This window comes from Taudactylus pleione, unplaced genomic scaffold (genome assembly GCF_031769625.1).
Source record: "Taudactylus pleione unplaced genomic scaffold, aTauple2 ptg000592l, whole genome shotgun sequence".
In the NCBI taxonomy this organism is placed as follows: Eukaryota; Metazoa; Chordata; class Amphibia; order Anura; family Myobatrachidae; genus Taudactylus; species Taudactylus pleione.
Window position 1 is genome coordinate 5,468,388 of NW_028284994.1, and position 24,944 is coordinate 5,493,331.

General features: G+C 39.6%; 1 protein-coding gene across 1 annotated transcript in view; it reads left to right on the forward strand.

The window, feature by feature from the left end:
- Positions 1-24,944, forward strand: part of LOC148481219 (vomeronasal type-2 receptor 26-like) — a 114,599-nt gene that overhangs the window by 65,360 nt on the left and 24,295 nt on the right. Inside the window, exon 3 of the mRNA XM_088453825.1 lies at positions 6,621-6,738. Within this exon, the coding sequence (XP_088309951.1) occupies positions 6,621-6,738 (118 nt within the window). The remainder of the gene's footprint in view (positions 1-6,620; positions 6,739-24,944) is intronic.

Below are 24,944 nucleotides of genomic sequence, written 5' to 3' on the forward strand. Positions count from 1 at the left end.
ATCAGGAAAAGGCCATACAGCAGCAGATTGCTGCATATCAGAAAACAGGGGTTATAAGAGAATGTAGGTCCCCATGGAGCACCCCTTTATTTCTGGTAAAAAGGAAGGTGGGGGCAGATGGTAAACAGGAATACCGGATGGTGCATGATTTAAGAGAGGTAAACAAATGGTTGGTGGTGGACATACCTATAGTGCCTAATCCACTAACCTTATTAAACCAAATGCCAGCAACAGCAACTCATTTTACAGTAATAGACTTGGCTAATTTATTTATTTATTTATTTTGTTCTGTACCTCTTACATCAGAGTGTCAGCTTTATTTAGCTTTTACAAGTATGGGCAATCAGTATTGCTGGACTAGATAACCCTAAGGAGGGGCAACCTCTCCATCTGCTTTTACAGAGGCTATGTCCATCATACTGCAAGGGTGGAGACCACAGTTTGAGACCACCCAGTTGTTGCAGTATGTGGACGATTTGCTCCTGTGTGCAGGGGGACAGTGTCAAATTGAAACCAAATCATTACTTATTTTTCTGTGTGAACAACATTGCAGAATGTCAATAGAAAAATTGCAAACAGCTCAAGCACAAGTTACCTTTTTAGGACATTGTATTTCTCAAGGTACAAGACGTTTGACACAAGATAGGATATCAGTTATACAGAAAGTGCCAGAGCCCACTACCACCAGGAGCATTTCTATTTCTAACAGGGTATTGATGGAATGGATTGCCAACGCATCCCTCATAATGCAGCCCCTCTATGATGCGTTGACAGATACAAAAGACAAAACAGTAATGTTAACATCAGAACAGAAGAAAGCTTTTATGTAGATAAAAACTGCAGTTACCCAAGCACCAGCACTAGGATTACCCAGATATGACAAGCCTTTTATGTTATTCTGTCATGAAACACAAGGACATGCTGAAGGGGTATTAGTGCAGGAACATGGAGGTAAACAACGGCCCCTTGCACATTATACATTGCAGCTTGATAGTATAATCAAAGGAGCACCCTCTTGTATAAGATCAGTAGCAGCTGCAGCTATGCTTAAAGACAAGGCAGCAGATTTAGTGCTGGACCACTCATTGATCATACAGGTTCCCCACTCAGTAACAGAAATACTTAACCAGGCCAGAACTAAGCATCTTTCTGCAGCCAGGTTAATTAAGTATGAGGTAGCCCTACTAAGCCCTACCAATGTGACCATTAACAGGTGCACGGTGTTGAATCCTGCTACGTTGTTTCCAGTGCAGGATTCAAAAGAGGGAAATAGTGAGGGAGGCACACATACACCTGTTGATAACATACCAGGTAATGGCAATAAGGAACACAACAGTGCGGATAATGAGGGGGATAATGTACTGCAAATACAGTCACATAAAAACACAAATCAAAATTTTTCTGACCATGATTGTCTTGAACTTATGAAAATGGAAATGAAGGAACTAGAAAATGTAACAGATGTTTCCTTATCTAATTCAAACTGGGAATTGTTTGTAGATGGCTTTAGATATTATCATGAAGGGTCCCCAAGAATGGGGTATGCAGTCACCACCTTAGATGAGGTATTGATTCAGCAACCACTCCCACCTTCCTGCTCAGCACAGGAAGCAGAGTTGAGGGCACTCACTGAGACATGTATAATGGCTGAAAATCAGACAGCAAACATTTACACTGACTCCAGGTACGCCTGGGGTGTGGGCCCATGATTTTGGGCCTATTTAGAAGAGATGGGATTTTATTGGCTCGGCTGGTAAAACCATTAAGCATGCTGAGCTTATTAGATCATTGTTTGCAGCCTTACAGCTTCCAAGTAGAGTAGCCATTTTAAAGGTGCAAGCACACACCAAGGAGAAAACAGCTGAGGCCAAGGGGAATGCCAAAGCAGATGCATCGGCTAAGCAAGCTGCCCTCTATGGTATAGAAACAGACACAAAGAAAGAACCCTTGGACATACAGGCTTTACACCAGTATCAAGAACAAGCCATAGAAGATGAAAAGAGAGGCTGGGAGAAAGAGAGAGCCACTTGTGTTAATATGCATTGGGCTAAAGCCACCAGGTGGTGCCTCCCAAGTGCATTATATCCCCTGATGACCCAGCTGGCCCACGGTCCAGTGCATAATTTAAAGGAGGCCATGGTAAGCACGGTGCTCCAGCACTGGATAGCGCCAGGCTTTAATGCAGCAGCTACAGCAAACGTAGCATCATGCCAGGTGTGTGGGAAACACAATCCAGGACAGACAGTAAAAGTACCACAAAGGCATACACCAAAGCCATTATACCCGTTTCAGAGACTGCAGATAGACTATATTCAGTTGCCTAGGGTGGGGGCATATGAGTACACCCTGTTTGTACAGACCTCTTCTCTAACTGGCCAGTGGGCATGTAGATACTAAATGGTACCCTCAAACTAAAGATACAAAAGATTATGGCACAGGCAAGCAAGACATGGGTGGACTGTCTGTCCATAGCTTTATATTCAGTAAGAACCACCCCCAGTAAGAAACATAAGTTGTCACCTTATGAGATACTATTCTTAAGACCTCCTAAGACAGGTTGTTAGTTTTCCCCAACAGTTGCAGCACAATCATGCAGATTTAACACACTATGTAGCTACTCTTTGTAATCAAGTGAATAACATCCATTTTTTAGTTTTCTCCTCCCTTCCAGACCCAGAAGCGATACCTGGTGTACATTCATTGGAACCGGGCGAATGGGTATACACTTAGAGACATGTCAGAAAGTCTCTGGAGCCAAGATTTGATGGTCCATATCAGGTTCTGTTGACTGCACCAACTTCAGTGAAAATTGGAGGAAAGAACACGTGGATACAAACCTCACATTGCAAGAAGTTGACGGTCAAGATTGAACCACCATCATGAATCCTTTTTGTGTGATAATGTTGGCTATACTTAGTCTAAGAGTATTGCACACACACAAGGGGACAACAGGGGGACAAATAGAGTACTCTAGGGTAGTCTATGGTAACCAGACTTACCAGTTACACAGATTTAATGTAACCTGGTCAGGAGGTTCAATATATGTAAAAAGTTTTTGGACAATATAATATAAGGCATCTCTACTGGGCACCAAGGGAGCATGATAATATTACTATCATAAGTGGAATCAAAATTAAGTATTGTACTGATAAGTTTACTGGTTATAAAGAATTTAAGAAAACATGGACATAGGGTATTCAGTGTGTCAATAGTACCGACCCTGGTATACCCATAGGATGCCCAACAACTATAGAAAGAGGTGTAGTGCTAGTTTGCACTAACACCACGCAATTACCAAATAATTCAGTAATAATTACAAGGATGTACGTCCTAAGTAGCAAGCCTACTATAAGAAATGACTCACTAGTTAAAGTTCCCTCCACTTGTGTAAAAGTGGGTACCAAAAGACAAACCACTATATTAAGATTTAATATTTCTTTGCCCCCAGATCCAAAATCCTATAGCAGACAAAAAAGAGAATGGTATGATACATTGCTAGGAGCATCAGGTACAGGGTTACTTAATAGTATAGATACAGAAACTTTAGCCAGCAAAATGAGTAATGCAGGAGAATATATGAAAAGATTAGTTACAATGCAAGCTATATTGATGTCTACAGTATTTACCCCATTACAGGCCAGTATATCTTGGGATAATGAATATTTACTGGTGTTCAATAGCACATTGTTTAACACACTTTATCTGTCAACAAATGTTTCTGAACTGTTTAATTGGACTGAATGTTCTCTCAGAACCATGCATCAAAATATGGAAAAGGGTAAAGCACAAACATAGTTAATGACAGGTAACGAACAAGTATACAGAAGAATGTTTAATATATCTTCATTGTTATGGATTCAAATTCAGGGAAATAAATTTTGTGTATTGATAACTTTTGCACGGGTGAAGTTCATGTGTATAATGTCACACAGAAACAGGTTATGTGTAAGTACATCATCTTACCAGTCCCCTTGTGGACAGCTACTGTAGGCACTCAGTTGTGGACTCCCAGATTAGAGGTACACACAGACACCAGTAATAGGACACATGACTTATCCCTATTCACTGTTACCAATGATGGATTAGTGTGTCCTCAGCAGACACAGCTATATGAGCCTTGTTAGAACACTCAACCAGTGTATGCAACTGGGAATTGCATGATAAAGAGGTGGATATGTTTATAGAGGTAGAGCCTCAGCTTGTATGCCTAGTCACATATGGTATGAATACAACTTCCCTCTATAATTTACCAAATCCTTTTTCTGATTGCTTATTTAATGTTACACACCTCAGGTTGAAGAACACTACTTATGTGACCTATGCAAGACAAGAAGATGTACAGTTTGAATTTCAGGTGACTGAGATACCTCCCCATAACCTTACAGTTAATCTCCAAAGTATCATTGATGCCATCAATAATACAGGAAAACTTGCTCACCACTTACAGAAAGTAAACTATTCTGCCCATCATGCACAAATGCAGACAGTTGTAGAAGCAGAGAAATTAGTGGAAGTAGCCACACAATTAAAAGATAATTTACAGCACCATTGGTGGTATGTGTTCACAGGTAACTCACCTTCAGTCAAAAGGATGTTTAGTGGTCTCATTCACCCAGTAATCATTATAATCATTGTATTAATTTTGCTCATTTTGTGGAATTGCTATCTATCTTATGATTTAGGAAAATTGTAAATAAAACATCTGCACCGGTAGGGACTCTGTCTGTCACACATAAGAAGAGTGCCTCCGAGTGGAAAGAGTGTTTAACATGTGAAAGAATTACATCGATCACACCTGAGAAGAAATGTGTTTTCTGTAGTACTGATGTTGGAAGAAACCCCTCTTTCTAGGTAAAGATGCGCCGGGATTCTTTGTATTCTGGTGATGAATGATGCTTGCATCTACTTGCATAGGGTGCCTATGGAAGTAATATAGTTACTATGAAAGCCATGACTCCAGTAAGGGAAAGATAGTATGCTTTAATAAAAAGAGGGGATTGTGAGAGTCTATAATAATTTATAGTGTTTACTTAAAACATACTGTATGATTCATCAGCAAAAGCCATTTTCCTTTACACAAATATCATGAGATGGAAGCACATTACGGTATACTGAACGAGCAGTTACAAGACAACAGCAGCTGAAGGGTCCCAGAATAGGATACTAAGTCTGGACACTGTGAAAAAATGACAAACTGAAGATGCATTGACAAATACTATGTACTTGTTAAAATCAATCATATGTATTCTATTCTGTCAAACCATTTTTGGCAAATGTTTGTGACAGCAGTTTTCTGAACTTATAAAAGTTGGCTCAAAGAGGATGTACCTCTGAGAGCTAAGTGCAATTCACCACAGTGTGTGTTGAGTTTCCTTTTCTTCCCAGCCGGCTGTAAGGAGAATTGGTAGAGCACAGGAGTAGTGTTTTGCATACCGTGATCCAGGGATAGGAAGCCTCGACACCCCAACACCTGCCCATGAGTTTGTGCCACTGTATTCACTAAGCTTAGTCAGCTGGCTAGCTCGTAGCAGCCTTTGGCCAAGAATGGTAAATATAAATTTTGTGGTCTGTGGAGTTGTCAAAATGGAGATTAATGCTATTGAGGTTAATATTACCATAGGGACAAAAACAGGCAAAAACACATGATTTTAGCTGTTTTCATCAATTGTTCAAAAAAATCCATATCCAAAAACAAAACACTCGAGAGAGAATTTGCTAAAACCAAAATGAAAGCACAATGATAATTTAGAACCAAAGCCAAAACACGGGGGTCTGTGTATATCTCTATAATGTACTATTTTTATGAAAATAAGTATATGCATATGTAACTACAGAAAAGTAATACGGGACGAATTAAACAAGTAGTAAGCATATTTTATAATATAACACTTCCACTGCTCCATTCACAAGAGCATCTATCAACACTGTCATCAGCAATAGTACCTTCCCCATGCTAGGTGCAGGAGATCCCTCTATATTTGGCATCCACAATGCTTATGCCTAGCTTAGAATAGTAACTCTGGCTACATGCCTATGACACTTCCTAACACACAAACAAAATGCTTCTCTTGCATTCATTCCCATTGTTGTAACCCAATAAAATGCAGATTTATCATCTACAGGGAAATGGCTGAAATAGGTTCCACTCTGAGTCATGTGCATGCAGCCCAGGAAACAAGCAAAGCGTGCACCAAATGCCTAGATGCAGCCATATACAATGTGTCATGTGAATTATGTCCATAGTCTTCAATGTCAACTTTTTTACTCTTAAATATCACCAAATTGATAATAGGTAGAAACTTAATTTAAAGAAAAGCAAAGTCCAGCATCACATTTTCCCACATACCAAGTCTCATGGGAAATACTGACTCTACAGTACTGTACAGTATATCATTCTATTTATAGTTTCCAGAATTTTTAATGGAAAAAGTTATGATTTTTTGTCAAAATTGACTAACAAATATTTTCACAAAAGATAGGTTAAACTATTGTCACAAAAGATTGGTACACTATTGTCATAAAAGATTGGGACACTATTGAAAAGTTGTCAGGAATTAAATTAAGGGGTAATAATCAAAGGCTATTAATCCAACTTAACTTTCAAGTTTTTATTTTCATAGATGCCTCGAGCTAGATGTACTGAAAAATGTCATAATGGATTCAGAAAAGCCCCAAATGTAAAACATCTTGCCTGTTGCTATGACTGTGTGCCATGCTCAGAGGAAGAAATATCCAATGGTATCTGTATAAATTTTATTTTACTAAGCAAGTACACATGATGGGAAGATAATTATATACACACAAGTCTTTAGTCACCCATAGGCATCTAGCAAAATGCTTTTTTTAACAAGTTTTTGTTTTAAAGATTTATAGTATCTTCTTGCCAATATTGATGGGTGTTAACATATAAGAAGACAGCATGAAACACAGAAACTTGTGGTGTTCAATAGAGATTAATATAACTCCTGCATGTTGGATAACCCATAGGCATTTTTATTAAGGCCTTATCACAGAGGTTCCCAAACTCAGGGCCCGATTCAGACCCAGATGATAAGCTGTGCTCACTTGCAGTCATAAGAACGCCCAGTAGGCAAATGCTGTGAGCACACGCTAAGACATAGGATGCCCACTATGTCTTAATGTGTGATCACCGTGTGAAGTTGGATGCCCACCAGCCTAGACATAGGATGCCCACTTGCTTACATCATCTCCAGGGAGTCTATGAAAACATTGGTACAATCAGCTGACATCGAACCCACACACAGTGCTTGAGGTAGACCCTAGTGTGCAGCAAGCACTTCTGTTTGTAAGACAGCTCAGTGGCGTGTATGCTGATGCTGCATCTTATTTGTGCATGCCCTTATAATGGTGGAATAATGCACTGACACGCCTCCAGTTGCACATCCATACCCCCTTTAGATTTGTCCTTCCCCTGTCACCACCCACAAATGGCCCGTTCTGTCACTCAAACTATCGGGCTGGATATGTGCTGTGAGCGATCGTCTAATGATCACAGTGACTGGTTCATGCATGTGTACTGCGTCCTTGATGCTTGCTCAGTTTGCCACAATCTGTCAGCTATAAGCATACACAGCCAAATACGGTCTGCTTACCATGTACTAAACCTTGGATATCAAATAATCTTTATTTCACAACATTAATAATGAATGAATTAACCTTGAATATTACACTTTAATACTAGGGAACCTTTTATGTAAGTGTGCAGTGTGTAAGTATTGGGGAATTGAGAACAGACACTAGTTAGCGCTGTGCGACAATTTGTTTTATGGAGTACACTATGGTACATGTTTTGCAGGGATAATCATTTTATATGTTTTAGTGACTGTCTGTATTTACATGGTGAGGACTTTAAACTTATTTCTATAGCATGGGAATCGCACGACACTAAATAATAGCATCGCAGGATGTACTTATAATGGCGAGTTTCACTAAAATGGCGCTAGGCGACCAGTCGCAAAATGGCATCTCATTGCCATTCGCAAAATGGCGTCACGCAGATCTAAGTTTAAACCGATCCTGTCTCAGCCAATTATCCAGCTTCAACAGTCCAACCTTTGATAGCAAACAACATGCTATCATACTCTGTTTTTTTTAAATTAATTAAGACTTACTTTATGAGATATCATTTAATGTTATATTATGGAATGGCACAAGGTGGTTCTTAATCCATCAATAATGTGTCTCTAGGAGGGGACATAAAACTACCCCTATATGCACACTACGGAAATTGGGAGATCATGAGAAAGATGTGGGGATGCACCAATCCTATAAAGACAGTCTTGAGGGGGAATAGGGACTTACATTATTTGAGATGTTTAAAATAAAATTTTAATAATACATTTTATGCATGTCTAAATCTTATACATTATACGAAGGTACCTACTAGTTCAGGGTTATAATGCAGTTCTATATTTACCTCAGTAGTCATATCGTTACCACTGACCAACATCATAATTTCATTCCTTTGCTTCACCTTATCTTCACATTTTCCACACTTTTGAAATTCCCATTTTAGCTGCAGAATTTTATCCATCTTCTGATCTATCCCCTCCTTGGGATCGCTGGTTTCGTTTGTAATATAAGTGCAACACTTTAATCCAAATTGGGTGGCCAAAGTTATGCAATACCCTCCAGTGACAGCTGTTAAATTATTAAACACTAATCTGTGTTGCAGCAGTTCTTTCTTGTACGCTTGCAACTCCTTACCTGTATACCTGAATGTGTCATCATACATCTCGGTGATATTATCTATTAATTTAACAAGATCTTGCATATATCTAAAATTTAGTGTACCCCGAGCGATCCTGGTGGGATCCAATGCTACCAAAACTTGAAAGCAAGTTGTTTCACTAATTAACTGTGTGGTTTTATGCACATCACCAGGTATCATATTTCTTTTGTCTCTGTGTTCATACTGCGTGTGAAGATATGGTGATGGTGTGTCTTTATGAATACCAATCATTTCGCCATGTGTGAGGGTCGTAACTTCAGGAACTACTCTTCCCAAGTAACAGAAAGCTTCGGAACTCGGAGAGAGCCACTTATATGCTTTCCTTCCACATATAAAATATACATCATCGGGGAGAACATAAGGAATAGTAAACATCATTATTGTCGTACACATTTCTCTGGCAAGTGATCCTACTTCAGGTTCTCCCATTTGACTCACACAAGTTTCGGGTTGTAATATATTGACACAATACCCTTCTTGTACCCTTCTGGTACCCTACCAATTATTTCTTTGGTGGTGCATATTTATACCGGAAGTGTCTTCCACTTGACCTAATTGTGTGTAACAGTTCCTAATTCTTAGGCTCACGATCAGCTTAGTAAGAAGGTCTTCGTCAGATTATTCCCAGTCACCTCCCAAATTCCTGGTTCATTGGAGTTGGTGATGTTTAAACATAAAAGTGATTTATGTACTTGGTACTGGTGGAGTTTAAAATGGGGTGGTTTGTTATTAAGAAATTTTCCATCTAGTGCATGCCCTCTTTGTGATTCTATAATTTCAGAGACATTTAATGGGAATGGCACAAAACCTACATTATGCTGTCCTTGGGGCATGTGAAAACACACCCAACAATCAGTTTGGTTTAAAATTTTGCCCTCCTTGGTGTGTTAGTCTTCTAGAGGATACCAACCCCAATACTGATTATACTTGGGTTGACACCATTGGATGCATCTCTCATCAATTACGGACCAACAGAACTCACACATACAATAATCCTCAGACAATAGACCTTCACACTGTCTCTGAGTATCCAAAATAGCAGATCTCTTAACAATTACTGTACTAAGATTGGTCAGACACACCCCTGATTGGCATAGCACACCTCCTCAGGACTCCACTCCATCAATACTGACATTAGCTCCCATCTCCTCTATCGGTTCCACATCACAGATATCATTAATGCCGGAACAAACAAGGATGATGGAAACTTTGGAAGAGAATACAAAAATGAACACAGCAGACCAGTCCATTGCCACAGCAAGGACCTGCAAAATTATTTTAGTTCAGGTATGCCACTGCAAACTTTTAACCCTCCCAGAACAAGCTCGAGATCGACAGGTCCATGTTATCAGCCTCATCTCCACCTTGTTTCTCCACCGGTGGTTGACCTTCTTGCAGTGAGTGGAATGGACCCTGGTATCTCTCTCGGCCACCTTAAAAGATGTGGTCCTCGTCAGCAACACCTGATATGGACCTTCGCAATGATCAGTCAAACAACCTGAACGCAAGAAATTTCTGATCATAACATATTCTCCAGGTTCAACATCATGACAGTTTGTTTCAGGCATATCATGTGACAACAATTTCAGTTTCTGCTGTTGCTGTTTTAACTGTTTACTCATTGTTATAAGATACCTTACATTTAACTCATTGTTACTTTTCAATCTTCCTGCGGACTTATAATCAAATGAGGTTGTCAACCAAACAGTATTTCAAAGGGGGACAGATTTAGAGAGGGTCTAGAAGTGGTCCTTATGTTATGTAGGACCAATGGTAATGCTTCTGGTCATCCTAGTCCAGTCTCTGCAATGGTCATACTTAATTTATTTTTAATAGTACCGTTCATCCTCTCCACCTTGGCACTGGCTTGCGGTCAGTAGGGGGTATGAAGTTGACTATTAATACCCATCATTTTACAGATATTTTGAAAAACATCACCTGTGAAATGAGTACCCCTATCACTCTCGATGATTTTAGAGATACCGTATCTGCACACAAACTCCTGAATAATTTTCTTGGCAGTAATCGCAGCAGTATTAGTGGCAGCTGGGTATTCCTCAACCCAATTGGAAAACACATCAGTGCACACTAATACATACTTGAGATTCCTGCAGGGTGGTAATTGAATGAAATTAATTCATTACCTGGAAAGGTCCGTCAGTTGGTGGAATGTGGGATGGTTCGGTAGGGATCGTTTTCCCAATGTTTTTCCTCAAGCAGGTCAGACAGGACATTGCTCTCTTTTCAACTTGAGAAGGAAAACCCGGTGTGCACCAGTATGCTCTCACCAATTTGCACATACCTTGATTTCCCAAATGTGTCAGACCATGCGCTGCCTCAGCCAGGATAGGGTAGTATGCCTTTGGAGCCACTAGCTTACTTTGTCCATCTCTCCAGAGTCCAGAGGACTCTTGCCAACATCCCTTGGACCTCCAGACTGATTTTTCCTGGATTGAAAACAAATTTTGCATTTCAATTAATTTCAGCATATCAATTGTTTGAAAAGTCATAATTTGTTCAGTTGGTACATTCATTTTTAAATCTGCTGCCCATTTTGCTGCTTCATTTGCCCTGTTGTTGCCCAGTGACACCGGATCATCCTCACATGTATGGGCTTTACACTTAATTACTGCCACTGCCTTTAGCAATTGGATTGCTGTTAATAGTCCTTTTATATGTTTGGAATGTGCAATTGGTGTGCCTGCTGCTGTCATAAATTTTCTCAGATGCGAAAAGGCACCGAAATCGTGTACTACCCTGAAGGCATACCTAGAGTCAGTGTAGATATTAGCAGATTTACCTTCCGCTAATTCACACGCTCTCTTTAGTGCCACCAGTTACGCCACTTGGGCTGAGTGTGGTGGTCCTAAAGGTTCGGCTTCTATAACGTCCTCCTCATTTACCACAGCATAACCTGTACATAACTCTCCAGTGTCAGTTTGTCTATGACAACTCCCATCCATGTAAAATGTCACATTTACATTTCTAAAGGTGTATCCCATATGTAAGGTCTTGCAGTAAAGGTTTGATTCAGATATTCCATACAATCATGTGCATCAATATACCTGCAGAACTCACCTGTTGCCAGTGGCTCACCTCTATCCACCCTTTGTGCATCATGTTGCACATATGGTAAATACGTAGCTGGATTTAATGTACTGCACCTTTTGATGGTGATGTTTGTAGGTGCTATTAAGGCTAGTTCCCATTTTGTGAACCTAGCTGAGGAGACATGTCTGGTTTGGGCAGAGTTTAGCAAAGCAGATACAGCATGGGGAGTATAGACAATCATATCATGGCTTAGTACCACATCCTCACTCTTACTGACAAATAGAGCAGTTGCTTTTACACTTCTTAAACACGTTGGGAGTGATCTTTCCACAGTGTCCAATTGTGCACTGTAGTATGCTACGGGCCTACTGGCATCACCATGTTTTTGTGTGAGGATACCTGCTGCACAACCATCAGCTTCCGTACAATATAAATCAAAAGGTTTTCCATAATCAGGTATTCCCAATGCAGGTGCTCTTGTCAGACTATATTTAAGATTAAGTAAAGCCTGCTCTGATTTCTATGTGTGTATTACATGATCGGGCTTTGAGGAAGAGACTAAGGGTCTCATTCAGACCTGGTCACAAGTGCCGATGCGCTTGCAACAGAGTTGATGGTCTCCACATAGCATGTGCACGATGGAGCCGGCTCCATCATGTGCATGTGAGAGACCCGGCTAGAGACGGGTGCCCCGTCACTATGGGTCTCGTAGCAGATGGGACGAGCTATCGATGTTGAGTGAAAGTTCGCCCCATTTGCTGGGGGCATGCCCGGCAAACTGAGGCATTCCAGTCAGAATGCTTGCCATTTGGGGGCTGCCCACTGACATCATTGATGATGTCAGTGGGGAACTTCCTGCTCAAACAAAGCAGGAAGTTCCCTGAGGCTTACGAGAGCCCAGACCCAACCTTAGGGTCTGGTCATAAGCCCCGATGGTCATGATGGTGATGCCCATCGAGACCATCACCCTGATCGCAAGCTAAGCTGTGGGTGTTAACCCACAGCTTAGCTTGCGACCTGGAGGCAGCACTTCCAAACAAGAAGACTCAGAGTGAGTGATCGCTTCTTGCGATCAACTCTGAATGAGGGCCTAAGTCCTGTAATGGCAAGGCCAAAACAGAAAAACATGGGATCCACATTCTGCAGTATCCACACATTCCCAAGGAGCTACAAATTTTCTGTTGGTTCTGTGGCAGTGTCATGTTCTGTATTTTCTGGATTCTGTCGTTTGTGAGATGTCATAACCCCTGAGTTAGGCAGTGTCCCAAATATTTAACCCTGGACTGGCATGGCTGTACTTTATCCTTAGCAACCTAGTGTCCTGTTTGCAATAGATGAAGCAACAAAAGTTTAGTATCATTTAAACATGACATAAATGAATGAGAACATAACAATAAATTGTCCACATATTGTATTAGAACATATCCATTGGCAGGTTGAAAAGATTGTAAACAGTCGTGTAAGGCCTGGGAGAAGATACTGGGGCTGTCTATGAAACCCTGTGGCAATTGTGTCCATGTGTATTGTACACCCCTGTATGTAAAGGTGAATAGGTTCTGACAGTCAGGATGAAGAGGCACAGAGAAGAAAGCTGAACAGAGGTCAATGACAGTGAAATGGGTTTCATTGGGTAAGATCTGCATAATAATGACAGCTGGATTTTTCACTATGGGAAATTGTCTCTCTACCACCTTATTAACCCCTCTAAGGTCTTGTACCAGTCTATAACCCCTCCCACCACTCTTCATTACAGGAAAGATGGGACTGTTGGCTACACTTGCTGTATGAACTAAAATTCCCTGCTGTAACAATCGCTCAATTATGGGATAAACCCATAATTCTACCTCCTGTTTTAATGGGTACTGGGGAATTTTTGGAGCTTGCCTTACCCTTTTTAGATTTACCATTACGAGACTTACATTTGCCTTTAATCCAGTGTCCTGTCCATCCTTAGTCCAAAGTGAGTCTGGAATTTGGGATAACATTTGATCTACCTGAGATGGATTTTCACTTAAACCAGTAGCGTGATACATTATCCTATGGGAAGTGTCCAATATATCCCTCACCTCATGCGCAACTCTCTCTGGGATATCTAGAAATACACCATCAGGGGTACAATATATGACACATCCCATCTTACATAACAAATCCCTTCCCAGTAGGTAAGTTGGAGCTGCTGCTGCCAGGAGGAAAGAATGCCTGGTATGCAATGGCCTGATAGTGACCTCTGTGGATTTTGTTAAAGGATAATGTTGCACTTTACCCATTTCACCCATTGCTGGTACGGTCTAGCTGGTTACCTGTAAGTTAGCAGGAGATTTTGTCACTGACCTGGTTGCCCCTGTGTCTACAAGAAAAGGATATTTAGTGCCAGCTACATCAACCATCATCACCGGTTCTTCCCTAGTACTTCCCGATAACCTGACTATCTGTAGACTACAGGTATGACCTGACACCTAGCATTGACTTTTACTCTCCAATACAGCATTTACAGCCACAATTGGAGCTGGTGACTGTTGTGGGTTTCCTGTACTCTTATGGGGATATCCAGGTACTCCCTGGTTAGGGGGTCCCACCCTCTTCACCTTACAATTCTTACCTACATGTCACACTTGGTTGCAGTTAAAGCATCTTTGTGAGTGGGGATGAGTTAAAGGATTGCTGTGTGGGTTGAGCGAAAGGGAAATATGTTGGGTGTGGATAAGGATATTGAGGGAAATATGGTGGTTGTGGATAGTATGGGTTTTGTGGCTGTGTGTGACAAGTGGGGTAGGGCTGTGTTTGTGGTTGTACAGGATTGGTGAGAATGTGTAGTTGTACAGGTGCAGGTGTGTCTGTTGGCTGTGATGTTATAGTCATTCCATCTAGTGCTTGATTACTAACAGCCATTAGCTTCTCTCTCTGAGTCTCTGTCTTTTTAAAAATGTTCTTATCATGTTCAATAGTGGACTCTATGAGGGTGTATACAGTGACTCCCCTCCAGCCAGGTGTGAGGTCTGAACTCAGGTCTTTAGGTTCTCTTTTAGACCATAAGTACAGTGACGATCATTCCCCTGTGATGAGTGGAATCTTTAATATCCTCTAAACCAGTGGGTGATAGCCTGCAGAGCTCGGTTACAATAATTCTCTGCAGATTCACTCTCTTTTTGTTTTATTGTGAAAATTTTGCTCCAGTTAACTACTACTGGAAAATACACACCCAATTGAGTTATAATGTGGAAATGTTACCTTGGTTAATTTTGTCTGTTAAGGGAACATCTCCATCCAATACACAGTCCATGATAAACTTTGTCACATCAGTATTGCATGGAAGACAAGCCCTTAACACAACTCGCCAATCTTTATTGGTTGGCTCGTGAGCACTACCCAAATTTTTCAAAAATTTTTGGCATTTGGCTAATTCCTTTTTAAGGATCAGGGAAATCATTCATTATGGAATATAGCTCTGCTCTTTTCCAAGAACAATGCATTGCTAACCTCCCTTGTGGGCACTACACCATTCGCATCTGCATTCCCATTCAGAACAGTTATTGTTCGGATGGGATGCAGACTGGCCACACTGCTACTTTTGACCTTGTTACCTGGCTGGGGATTTAGTCTATTACTGCTACATACAGGGTTATCAACTTCCTCTACGGGTGCAGTGGATGCTAACACTTCCTGTACTATTACTGATGAAGATGGCAGCACCACTTGTGCTTGTAGTGGTGGAGCATCTAACATTTGTACAGCATGGGAAATTGCACACATAACAATAGGCTCATCATCCGCATCAAAAACATTTTCTTTTGATTACTTAAGAGAGGGTACAAGTTACTTGTTACATTTTTATGGGTTTTTATAACAACTGTACCTGCACCTCCATCCGCATAGGGTGGAGGTGGTGCACATGAACCACTGGCAATACCTTCAGCAATGCTACCTTGCTGCACCTGCACACTATGCTGTGGCGCGCATGCACCGCTGTTTAGTGCTGCGTTTGTACTCTCCGGTAACATGCTCATGATGCTAGTTTGCATCGTGTGCACACCTTTAAGCCACGCATCCCCCTTATGCTGCCAAATTTTACCTATTTCATTCGAGAGCGCACCATACAGATTCTATCTACTTTTCAAAGCTGCCAATTCTGGGAAACAGTCTAACACTCTTCATCGTCATTTTAAACCATACATCATAGTACCTAATTGCATAAGCACCAAACTTAGTATGCAGAATATGTTGTGCCGAGCAAAGCGGTGCTTCCAACAGCAGCACATCATCTAACATCGCTACCGTTTGCTTGGCCCCCATATGGAAGAACCCTAAGCTTTTCAATAAAGATTTAAACTGGTGAAAGACAGTCAAGATACTTTCACTTACCTGTATTTGATATTAACAGGATGCACCCACACATCTATGGAAGAATAACCAGGCTGCTTCCATGCACCTAATCCCTTTTTGACTACATTTCAACTGCTAGCATGTAGGCATTCCAATAACACCTACCCTTTCAGTGATTTCATCCACCCTCTACCCAGTTCACAATCACAATTTAGCCAAAACTGTGTGGTTCAATTACAATGTTAAAATAACCTTAACTGATCACTGAATACTGTAATCACACTGAGAGCCAAAACTACAGCAAAGACAACAACTACACCTGCTTATGTGTTAGAACGGTATCTACTACCGAGCTACTAAGTCTATCCTTGCGCCAAGTCCTTAAGGGTCCTACAATACCCTTAACTAGGGAACTCTTGTCCCTACCAACAAATAATGTTACACACCCTTTTCCTGCGCAGAAAAATACACATTTTCCCAGACTATGGCAACACTGATCAATGTATTTACAACAATGCTATCTATCAAAATCACCATGCACTCTCAACGGCTTTGTTTAAAACACGTGGCAGCAATACAGGAAATACATATACACAATAATGTGACTACTACACAACACGTATTATGACATTACGCTATAGTGCGACTTGGTCGCATACACAATAATGCAACTTCCCCTTTTTTCACACAAAAAATACTATTGATAAAAGGAAAACAAACTTTTTCCTCCCTCATCCCTGGATTCTCAATCAGCACTCCTAAAGTCACAATAACAGGTAGCGGACTCTCAGCAACAAAGTGGTAGCAGATTTCGAAGGCACAATGCATTCTCCTGCTAGGCTCCTCCACCCTTTTGCTGAGAGATCGCTACCGAGTGTTACCTAGTGACCAGTAGCATGATAAACACTGCGAGCCCCCAACTTTTGATTCCTTATTAAGACCTCTATGCAATCCTGTAAATACCTCCTAAAATTTTCGCTATTTAGCTTAATTAGTAGCACAGTAAATAAATGCCTTCAGACATTGAATGTGGTTCCAAAGCTCAAAAAGTTATTATTCAGTATAAAAACAGATGGTTACACTCTGTGATCTAAGATAATTACACAAATAAATCATACAGACCCAAGGTACAGTTGTTATATACGTACATGTTCTGGGCCCAGATACCGGCATCAGCATTAGAAACCTCCTTCAACAGCACTGCAAGAATACTCAAGACTGGTGTCAGAGAGCGCACATATATACTCTTGTAGGGATAGGCAATACAATAGACAATAAATAAATACACTTAAAGTAGGCGGCATCTAAGAACACATATCAGGGAGTGTATTTATAAACCACCTTTACTTAAGGCTCAAATATCAGTATATATAAACTTTCAAAAATATCAAGAAAACTCCCAGGAGTATAAGAAAAATTCTATACACACAGTATGTATTTAAATAAATAACATGTCTTCAAATGAAGCACAAAATTACAATTAAAAAATAAACAATCACTGTAAAATATCTCTATTATTCTCAAGTTGATTGATTGAACATCTGAGCTCTGATGCTTCAAAGAGCCAAGTGAAAATGACCCAGTTAGCAGCAATGTTCTGAAAAACTCAGAAAAATAATTTATATTTTCATGTAGCAATGAATTGAAAGCTGAATGGCCCAATATACTAAGTAGCTGACAGTGTTCCACAGCAATTAGCAACAGTGGGCCTGATTCAGACCCAGTTGCTCGCGCTGAGCGCTCGCAACCGAGTCGATGGTGGCCCACAGCGCATGCGCATGACGGAGCCGGCTCCGTCGTGCGCATGTGCGAGCCCGAGTTACTGATGGGCACTTCAGCTTTCAATTCATTGCTACATGAAAATTTAAATTATTTTTCTCAGTTATTCAGAACATTGCTGCTAACTGGGTGATTTTCACTTGGCTCTTTGAAGCATCAAAGCTCAGATGTTCAATCCATCAAATTGAGAATAATAGATATATTTTACAGTGATTGTTTATTTTTTTCATTGTAATTGTGTGCTTCATTTGAAGACATGTTATTTATTTAAATACATACTGTGTATAGAATTATTCTTATACTCCTGGGAGTTTATTGATATTTTGAAAGTTTATATATACTGATATTTGAGCCTTAAATAAAGGTGGTTTATAAATACACTACCTGATATATGTTCTTAGACGCCACCTACTTTTTTTGTATATCTTTATTGTTGTTGTAAGTGTGGCAAAAACTTCCTGTATGTGTGCTGCAATCTACACAAGGAGGGGGGTCAACAGCACACCATTAATGGCGCTTGGGCTATCTATCTTTTTTAAACTTCAATACAACAGACAAGTTTGACATGATTCCATTAGTTCTTCTTAAAGGTGCTTTTGTTACAGGATAGTTCATAGGTCAATTCAAATAGACACAAACAGCCTCCAACCGCCCTTTGTGTCCTTTTTCCCGCTGCATGCTAATCTAAGCTGCTAACATTACAGAGTACATTTTAATGGTTTAACACTCTATAGTCCATAGTTTGCAGATGCATGTTCCGATCTTCTCACCGATGATACTGGAAATCTGTTGAGACACAGTGGATCAGTACAGCAACAAATATGGTCTGCTTACCATGTACTAAACCTTAGATATCAAATAATCTTTATTTCACAACATTAATAATTACTGAATAAACCTTGAATATTACACTTTAATACAAGGGAACCTTTTATGTAATTGTGCACTGTGTAAGTATTGGGGAATTGAGAAAAGACGCTAGTTAGCGCTGTGCGACTTTGTGTTTTGTGGAGTACATTATGGTACATGTTTTGCAGGGATAATAATTTTATATGTTTTAGTGACTGTGTTTACATGGTGAGGACTTTTAACTTCTTTCTATTGCGTAGGAATTGCACGACGCTAAATAATAGCATTGCCATATGTACTTATAAAGGTGAGTTTCACTTCATTGGTGCTGGTCGGTCAGTCACAAAATGGTTTCTCATTGCCATTCGCAAAATGGCGTTGCGCAGATCTAATTTTAAACCGATCCTGTCTCAGCCAATTATCTGGCTTCGACAAGTCTGATCCCAAAGAATAATGTCAATGGTCCTTCTCAATGTACCAAGATATCCTATTCACAAATAGGTGTTATCTTTTGGTGGAGGGCTGAATTTACAAAGTATATTATGGGTCTTCAGTCGTGTCGCTAATGATTGCCACTTCAAAGAACGATGCCGCTGGTATGTATCTCAAAGAAAATGTAGAGAAAAAAACAGAACATAGCATATTCTCCTATAGACCTTAAATAACATAAACCACAAATTTGTGTTCCAATAAAACTAAAACAAATAATGAAATGGGTGTGTAATTACCAAATAGGCTTTCAGAACCTTAATGAAGTTCTGATATAGCATACTGGGATACTTATAAGGTGCTCCCTGGAATCTCACCGATGCCAATAGTAACAGGATAGGAATCCAGATATTCAAGACACTTTATATTCCTCTAATCATATCACTGCTGATATCCATTTCCAAAGATAGTGTTGTCAATGTTTATCTCAATAGAATATAGGAGAAAAGTGGCACACAGCATAATCTCCTTTAATTCACAAGATTCACAGAACACAAACATGACATCAACATAAATCTAGAAGTGAAATGAAAATGAACACAATTACCAGATAGGCTTTCAGAACCTAATGGAGTTCTGAAACAGCATTGTGGGAGTTATAAGGTACTCCCTGGGACCCTCACGGATACTGATGGTGACAGTGTCCAAACTGCTTCTGCAGCAAAATCCAGATAAAGAGCCAATGCGTTTCTACCCCTTTCTTTGTCAAGGCAAGGTAAGCAAGTGAATGCAGTTTCAAGTTGTCCCTTCTTAAATACTGCTATCCACCAATCAAAAAACCACATAAATCAATCCTAAACTAGACAGATCTGCTATCTAAACAAAATCCCACCCTCTTCCTCCCAGTGTCCAAACAAAGATCAGCTGTGTGTGCACCTGCACGAAACAAATGATCAGCCAATTACAACATTTGGGTCCCGATCATGAGACCATATTCCACATGTAGTCCGAAACTGCCTCTGACACTGCGACTTTTCCCAAGCATCCTTGTTGTCAAGGCAATATGAGAGCTCTCCTATCTCCCTATGCGTCATCGGTATCTCTGTTGTAATGGAGCATGGCTGATCAGGTGACTGCCCATGTAGATGTGCACATCACTAGCATCCTTGTTGTCATGGTACCCAGCCGGTCACGAGACCATCATCATAAGTATAGTATCTTACTGAAGGTGACATGGATTTGTATCCAACTTTGTTTGCAATAAAGCAAATATTTCCAAGATGGTGTGTCACAAAGCAGTCTGCCGAACATAGTTCCCGCAATTGCACATATCCTAATAAATTATAAAAAGACAAATTAAATACAATTAAAATGCAAATAAAACCACAAATAACATTGTTGAAATAAAAACCATATTAGCTCAAAATCAATATTCAAGCCCACAGGATGTAGAGTGTTATATTCATAAATACATTGCATTTCTTTCTTTGCCAGCTGTCATACCACATCTCTCCTTCTCCAATTCCTTTTTACCGAAATTATCCCTGAAAACCTCTTAATCCCAGTGATTGAACAATTATGAGTCAATTAAAAATGATTAGATAATGCATGACTAATCAGACATCTTTTAATATTGCATATATGTTCGGCAAGTCAAACATTCAAAGGTCTGGATGTTCGCCCTATATAGACTAAATTGCAAGTGCATTCTATCATATAGATAACTCTTTTTGTGTTACAGGTAATAAAATCATCAATGGTCAATTTATTACTATTAATAACAATATCTTCCATCTTTGTACCACCATGGGTATAGGAAACACCATTGCATCCAATGCACATCCCACACCGAAAAAAAACTTTTGTTTTTACAGTCAGGTCCATAAATATTGGGACATTGACAGAATTTTCAGATTTTGGCCTCTATTCACCACCACAATTGTTTTGAAATAAAACAAACAAGATGTGCTTTAACTGCAGACTTTCATATTTAATTTGAGGGTAATTACATCCAAATCGGGTGAACGGTGTAGGAATTACAACAGTTTCAATATGTGCCTCCCAGTATTTAAGGGGCCAAAAGTAATTGGACTATCAACTCAAAAGCTATTTCATGGACTGGTTTGGGCTGTTCCCTCATTATTTCATTATCAATTAAGCAGGTAAAAGGTCTGGAGTTGATTCTAGGTGTGACATTTGCATTTGGAATCAGTTGCTGTCAACTCTCAATATGAGATCCAAAGAGCTGTCACTATCAGTGAAGCAAGCCATCATTAGGCTGAAAAATCAAAACAAACCCATCAGAGAGATAGCAAAAACATTAGGTGTGGCCAAATCAACTGTTTGGAACATTCTTAAAAAGAAAGAACGCACCGGAGAGTTCAGCAACACCAAAAGACCCGGAAGACCACGGAAAACAACTGTGGTGGATGACAAAATAATTATTTCCCTGGTGAAGAAAAACCCCTTCACAACAGTTGGCCAAATCAAGAACTCTCCAGGAGGTAGATGTATATGTGTCAAAGTCAACAACCAAGAGAAGACTTCACAAGAGTGAATATAGAGGGTTCACCACAAGATGCAAACCATTGGTGAGCCACAAAAACAGGAAGACCAGATTAGAGTTTGCCAAACAACAGCTAAAAAAAGCCATTACAGTTCTGGAACAACATCCTATTGACAGATGAGACAAAGATCAACTTGTACCAGAGTGATGGGAAGAGAAGAGAATGAAAGGAACTGCTCATGATCCAAAACATACCACCTCATCAGTGAAGCATGGTGGTGCTACTGTCATGGCGTGGGCATGTAAGGCTGCCAATGGAACTGGTTCCCTTGTATTTATTGATGATGTGACTGCTGACAAAAGCAGCAGAATGAATTCTGAAGTGTTTCGGGCTTTATTATATGCTCATATTCAGTCAAATGCTTCAGAACTCATTGGACGGCGCTTCACAGTGCAGATGGACAATGACCCGAAGCATACTGCAAAAGCAACCAAAGAGTTTTTTAAGGCTAAAAAGTGGAATGTTATCCAATGGCCAAGTCAATCCCCTGACCTGAATCTGATTGAGCATGCATTTCACTTGATGAAGACAAAACTGAAGGGAAACTGCCCCAAGAACAAGCAGGAACTGAAGATATTTGCAGTAGAGGCCAGGTAGAGCATCACCAGGAATGAAACCCAGCGTCTGGTGATGTCTATGCGTTCCAGACTTCAGGCTGTAATTGCCTGCAAAGGATTTGCAACAAAGTATTAAAAAGTGAAAGTTAGATTTAGGATTGTTTAGTTTGTCCCATTACTTTTAGCCCCTTAAAAAGTTGGAGGCACATATAGAAACCATTGTAATTCCTACACCGTTCACCTGATTTGGATGTAATTACCCTCAAATTAAATCTGAAAGTCTGCAGTTAAAGCACATCTTGTTTGTTTCATTTCAAAGCCATTGTGGTGGTGAATAGAGGCCAAAATATGAAAATTATGTCAATGTCCCAATATGTATGGACCTGACTGTATATGGCTAATTTGGCTGCTAGGGGGGAAGGCACTTCTAACTATCTTGTTACTTAAATTTGGTGACTTTTTGGAATATTATTTGGTATCAAGTTTCCTAAAATGGGGTGATTTTGAATGATAGGCCAGTGTTTGTTAAAAATATTTTCAATGGCCTTATATTGAGCACAGAAACCCATAATAAATGCCCACTGATAACTATTATCCTGTTTATCTCTTGATGACCCCTTTTTTAATAAGTGATGTCTCTCTACACTTTCTGTATCTTCCAGGGCTTTATTGACATATTCCTGCCTATAACCATACGCTAAAAAACTGTCCTTCATTTCAAGAGCTTGTTTTTTGAAAATTTCATTGTTTGTACAGTTAAGTTTAAGTCTCTTAAATTGTCCACCAGGAATAGACTGAAGCCAATTTTGGTGATGACAGCTGTCTGCTCCAATATAAGTCCTGGATTCAATAGGTTTGTGGAAAGTTTTTGTCATGACTTCCTTACCTTCATGATATATAGTTATATCTAGAAAATTGACATCCAAATTACTAATACAAAAGCTTAATTCAATATTTAAAAGATTATAATTTAAATATGTGCAAAATTCTGTTAAAAGAGAGAGGTCACCTCTCCAAATAATAAAATATCGTCGATATACCACCACCAGGACACCAGGCTCGCACCAAAGGGATTATTGGTCCATACTGTATCAGTTTCCCGCTGACCCATGAAGATATTAGCATAACTTGGTGCGAACCTGGTGCCGATTGCAGTGCCGACCTTTTGAAGATAAAAATCATCCTTAAATTTAAAATAGTTATTACTTAAAATAAACTCTACACCACTTATTAAGAATTTCTGCAATTTTTTATCAAGTGTGCTTGCTGAGATATATTTCTCTACAGCTATAAGACCAGCTTGATGCTCAATTATGGTATATAGAGATTTTACGTCTGCTGTTACCAGCCAAAAATTGGGTTCCCATTCAATTTCAGACAGATTATTAAGAACATCCATAATGTTTTTAGATGTAATCTATTTGTACATACTAATGGCTGTAAATGATGATCTATGTACTCCGAACGATGAGCTGTTACTGAATCCACCCCTGAGGCAATAGGTCTCCCAGGAGGGTGGAGTGAGTCTTTATGGACCTTCGGCAGTACATAGATAACAGGGACCATAGGATCTGAATTTAAGGTACATTTTTGTTAACTAGAATTCAAACCCCCTGTCTGCCAAAATTGTCTATTACATGGCCAATTTATTAGAAATATTGATAGTGGGATCTGACCATAGTTTATGGTAGGTGGTTCTGTCTTCCAGCAACTTCAAAACTTCAGACTCATTCCAAACTTTATCCATAACTACTACTCCTCTGCCTTTATTGGTGGATTTAATTATTATATCAGTGTTAGACTGCAGGGTTTTTAATGTTTCTTTTTTTAAAAAGTCATATTTGATCTTCCCTTTTCTACATTTAATTTCCTTATATCATCTTGAACAAGAGCTGAAAAAGTGTCCATAAAATTCCCTTTTATAAAAATTGGATAAAAAAATGATTTGGGTTTAAAAGAGGATTCAAGAGTATACTCCATTTCATCATAATATCCCTCTTCCTTCTTATTGAGGAATAATTTTTTTAAAGATAATTTCCTAATATATTTGTGTATATCTATAAAAGTGGAGAATTTATTAATATCGGATAGAGGGGAGAGAATTTTAAACCTCTTTCCAAAACCGAGGTCTCTTCTCTGTAAAGAACATGGGAACTAATGTTAAAATTTTAACTTTTTTCCTTATTAGGGGATTTTCACTCATAATATTATTTATGGATGTTCTATTCTTATGTTTTTTATTTCTTTTCAATCTTTCTTGTCTTCTGAACACCACTTCTTTTAAAACTATATCTGCAATGTACTACCTTATATTGTAAGGACGGCCTCTTTTCCCTAAAAAAGGGGAAGAGTGGGGTGTTTTGTCATCATCTAAGGGGAGGAATTTATTGCTAGAATAACCAGCTGCTTCCCCCATATCTGCACTTGTCACTGTGGGAGGCATCTCTTGTCTTCATATTTCTCCAATCACAATCCATCCCATATCTTCTTACCCTTCATTTTTTGGGGAATAACCAGGCCTTACTATGAACCACTCCTCAGTTTCCTTATCTTCAACTATAGTACTATCCCATTCATGGGGGATATAATTACTATTAGTTGGAATATATGACTTCCTGAGCTTCACAGGGGACTGTAAAT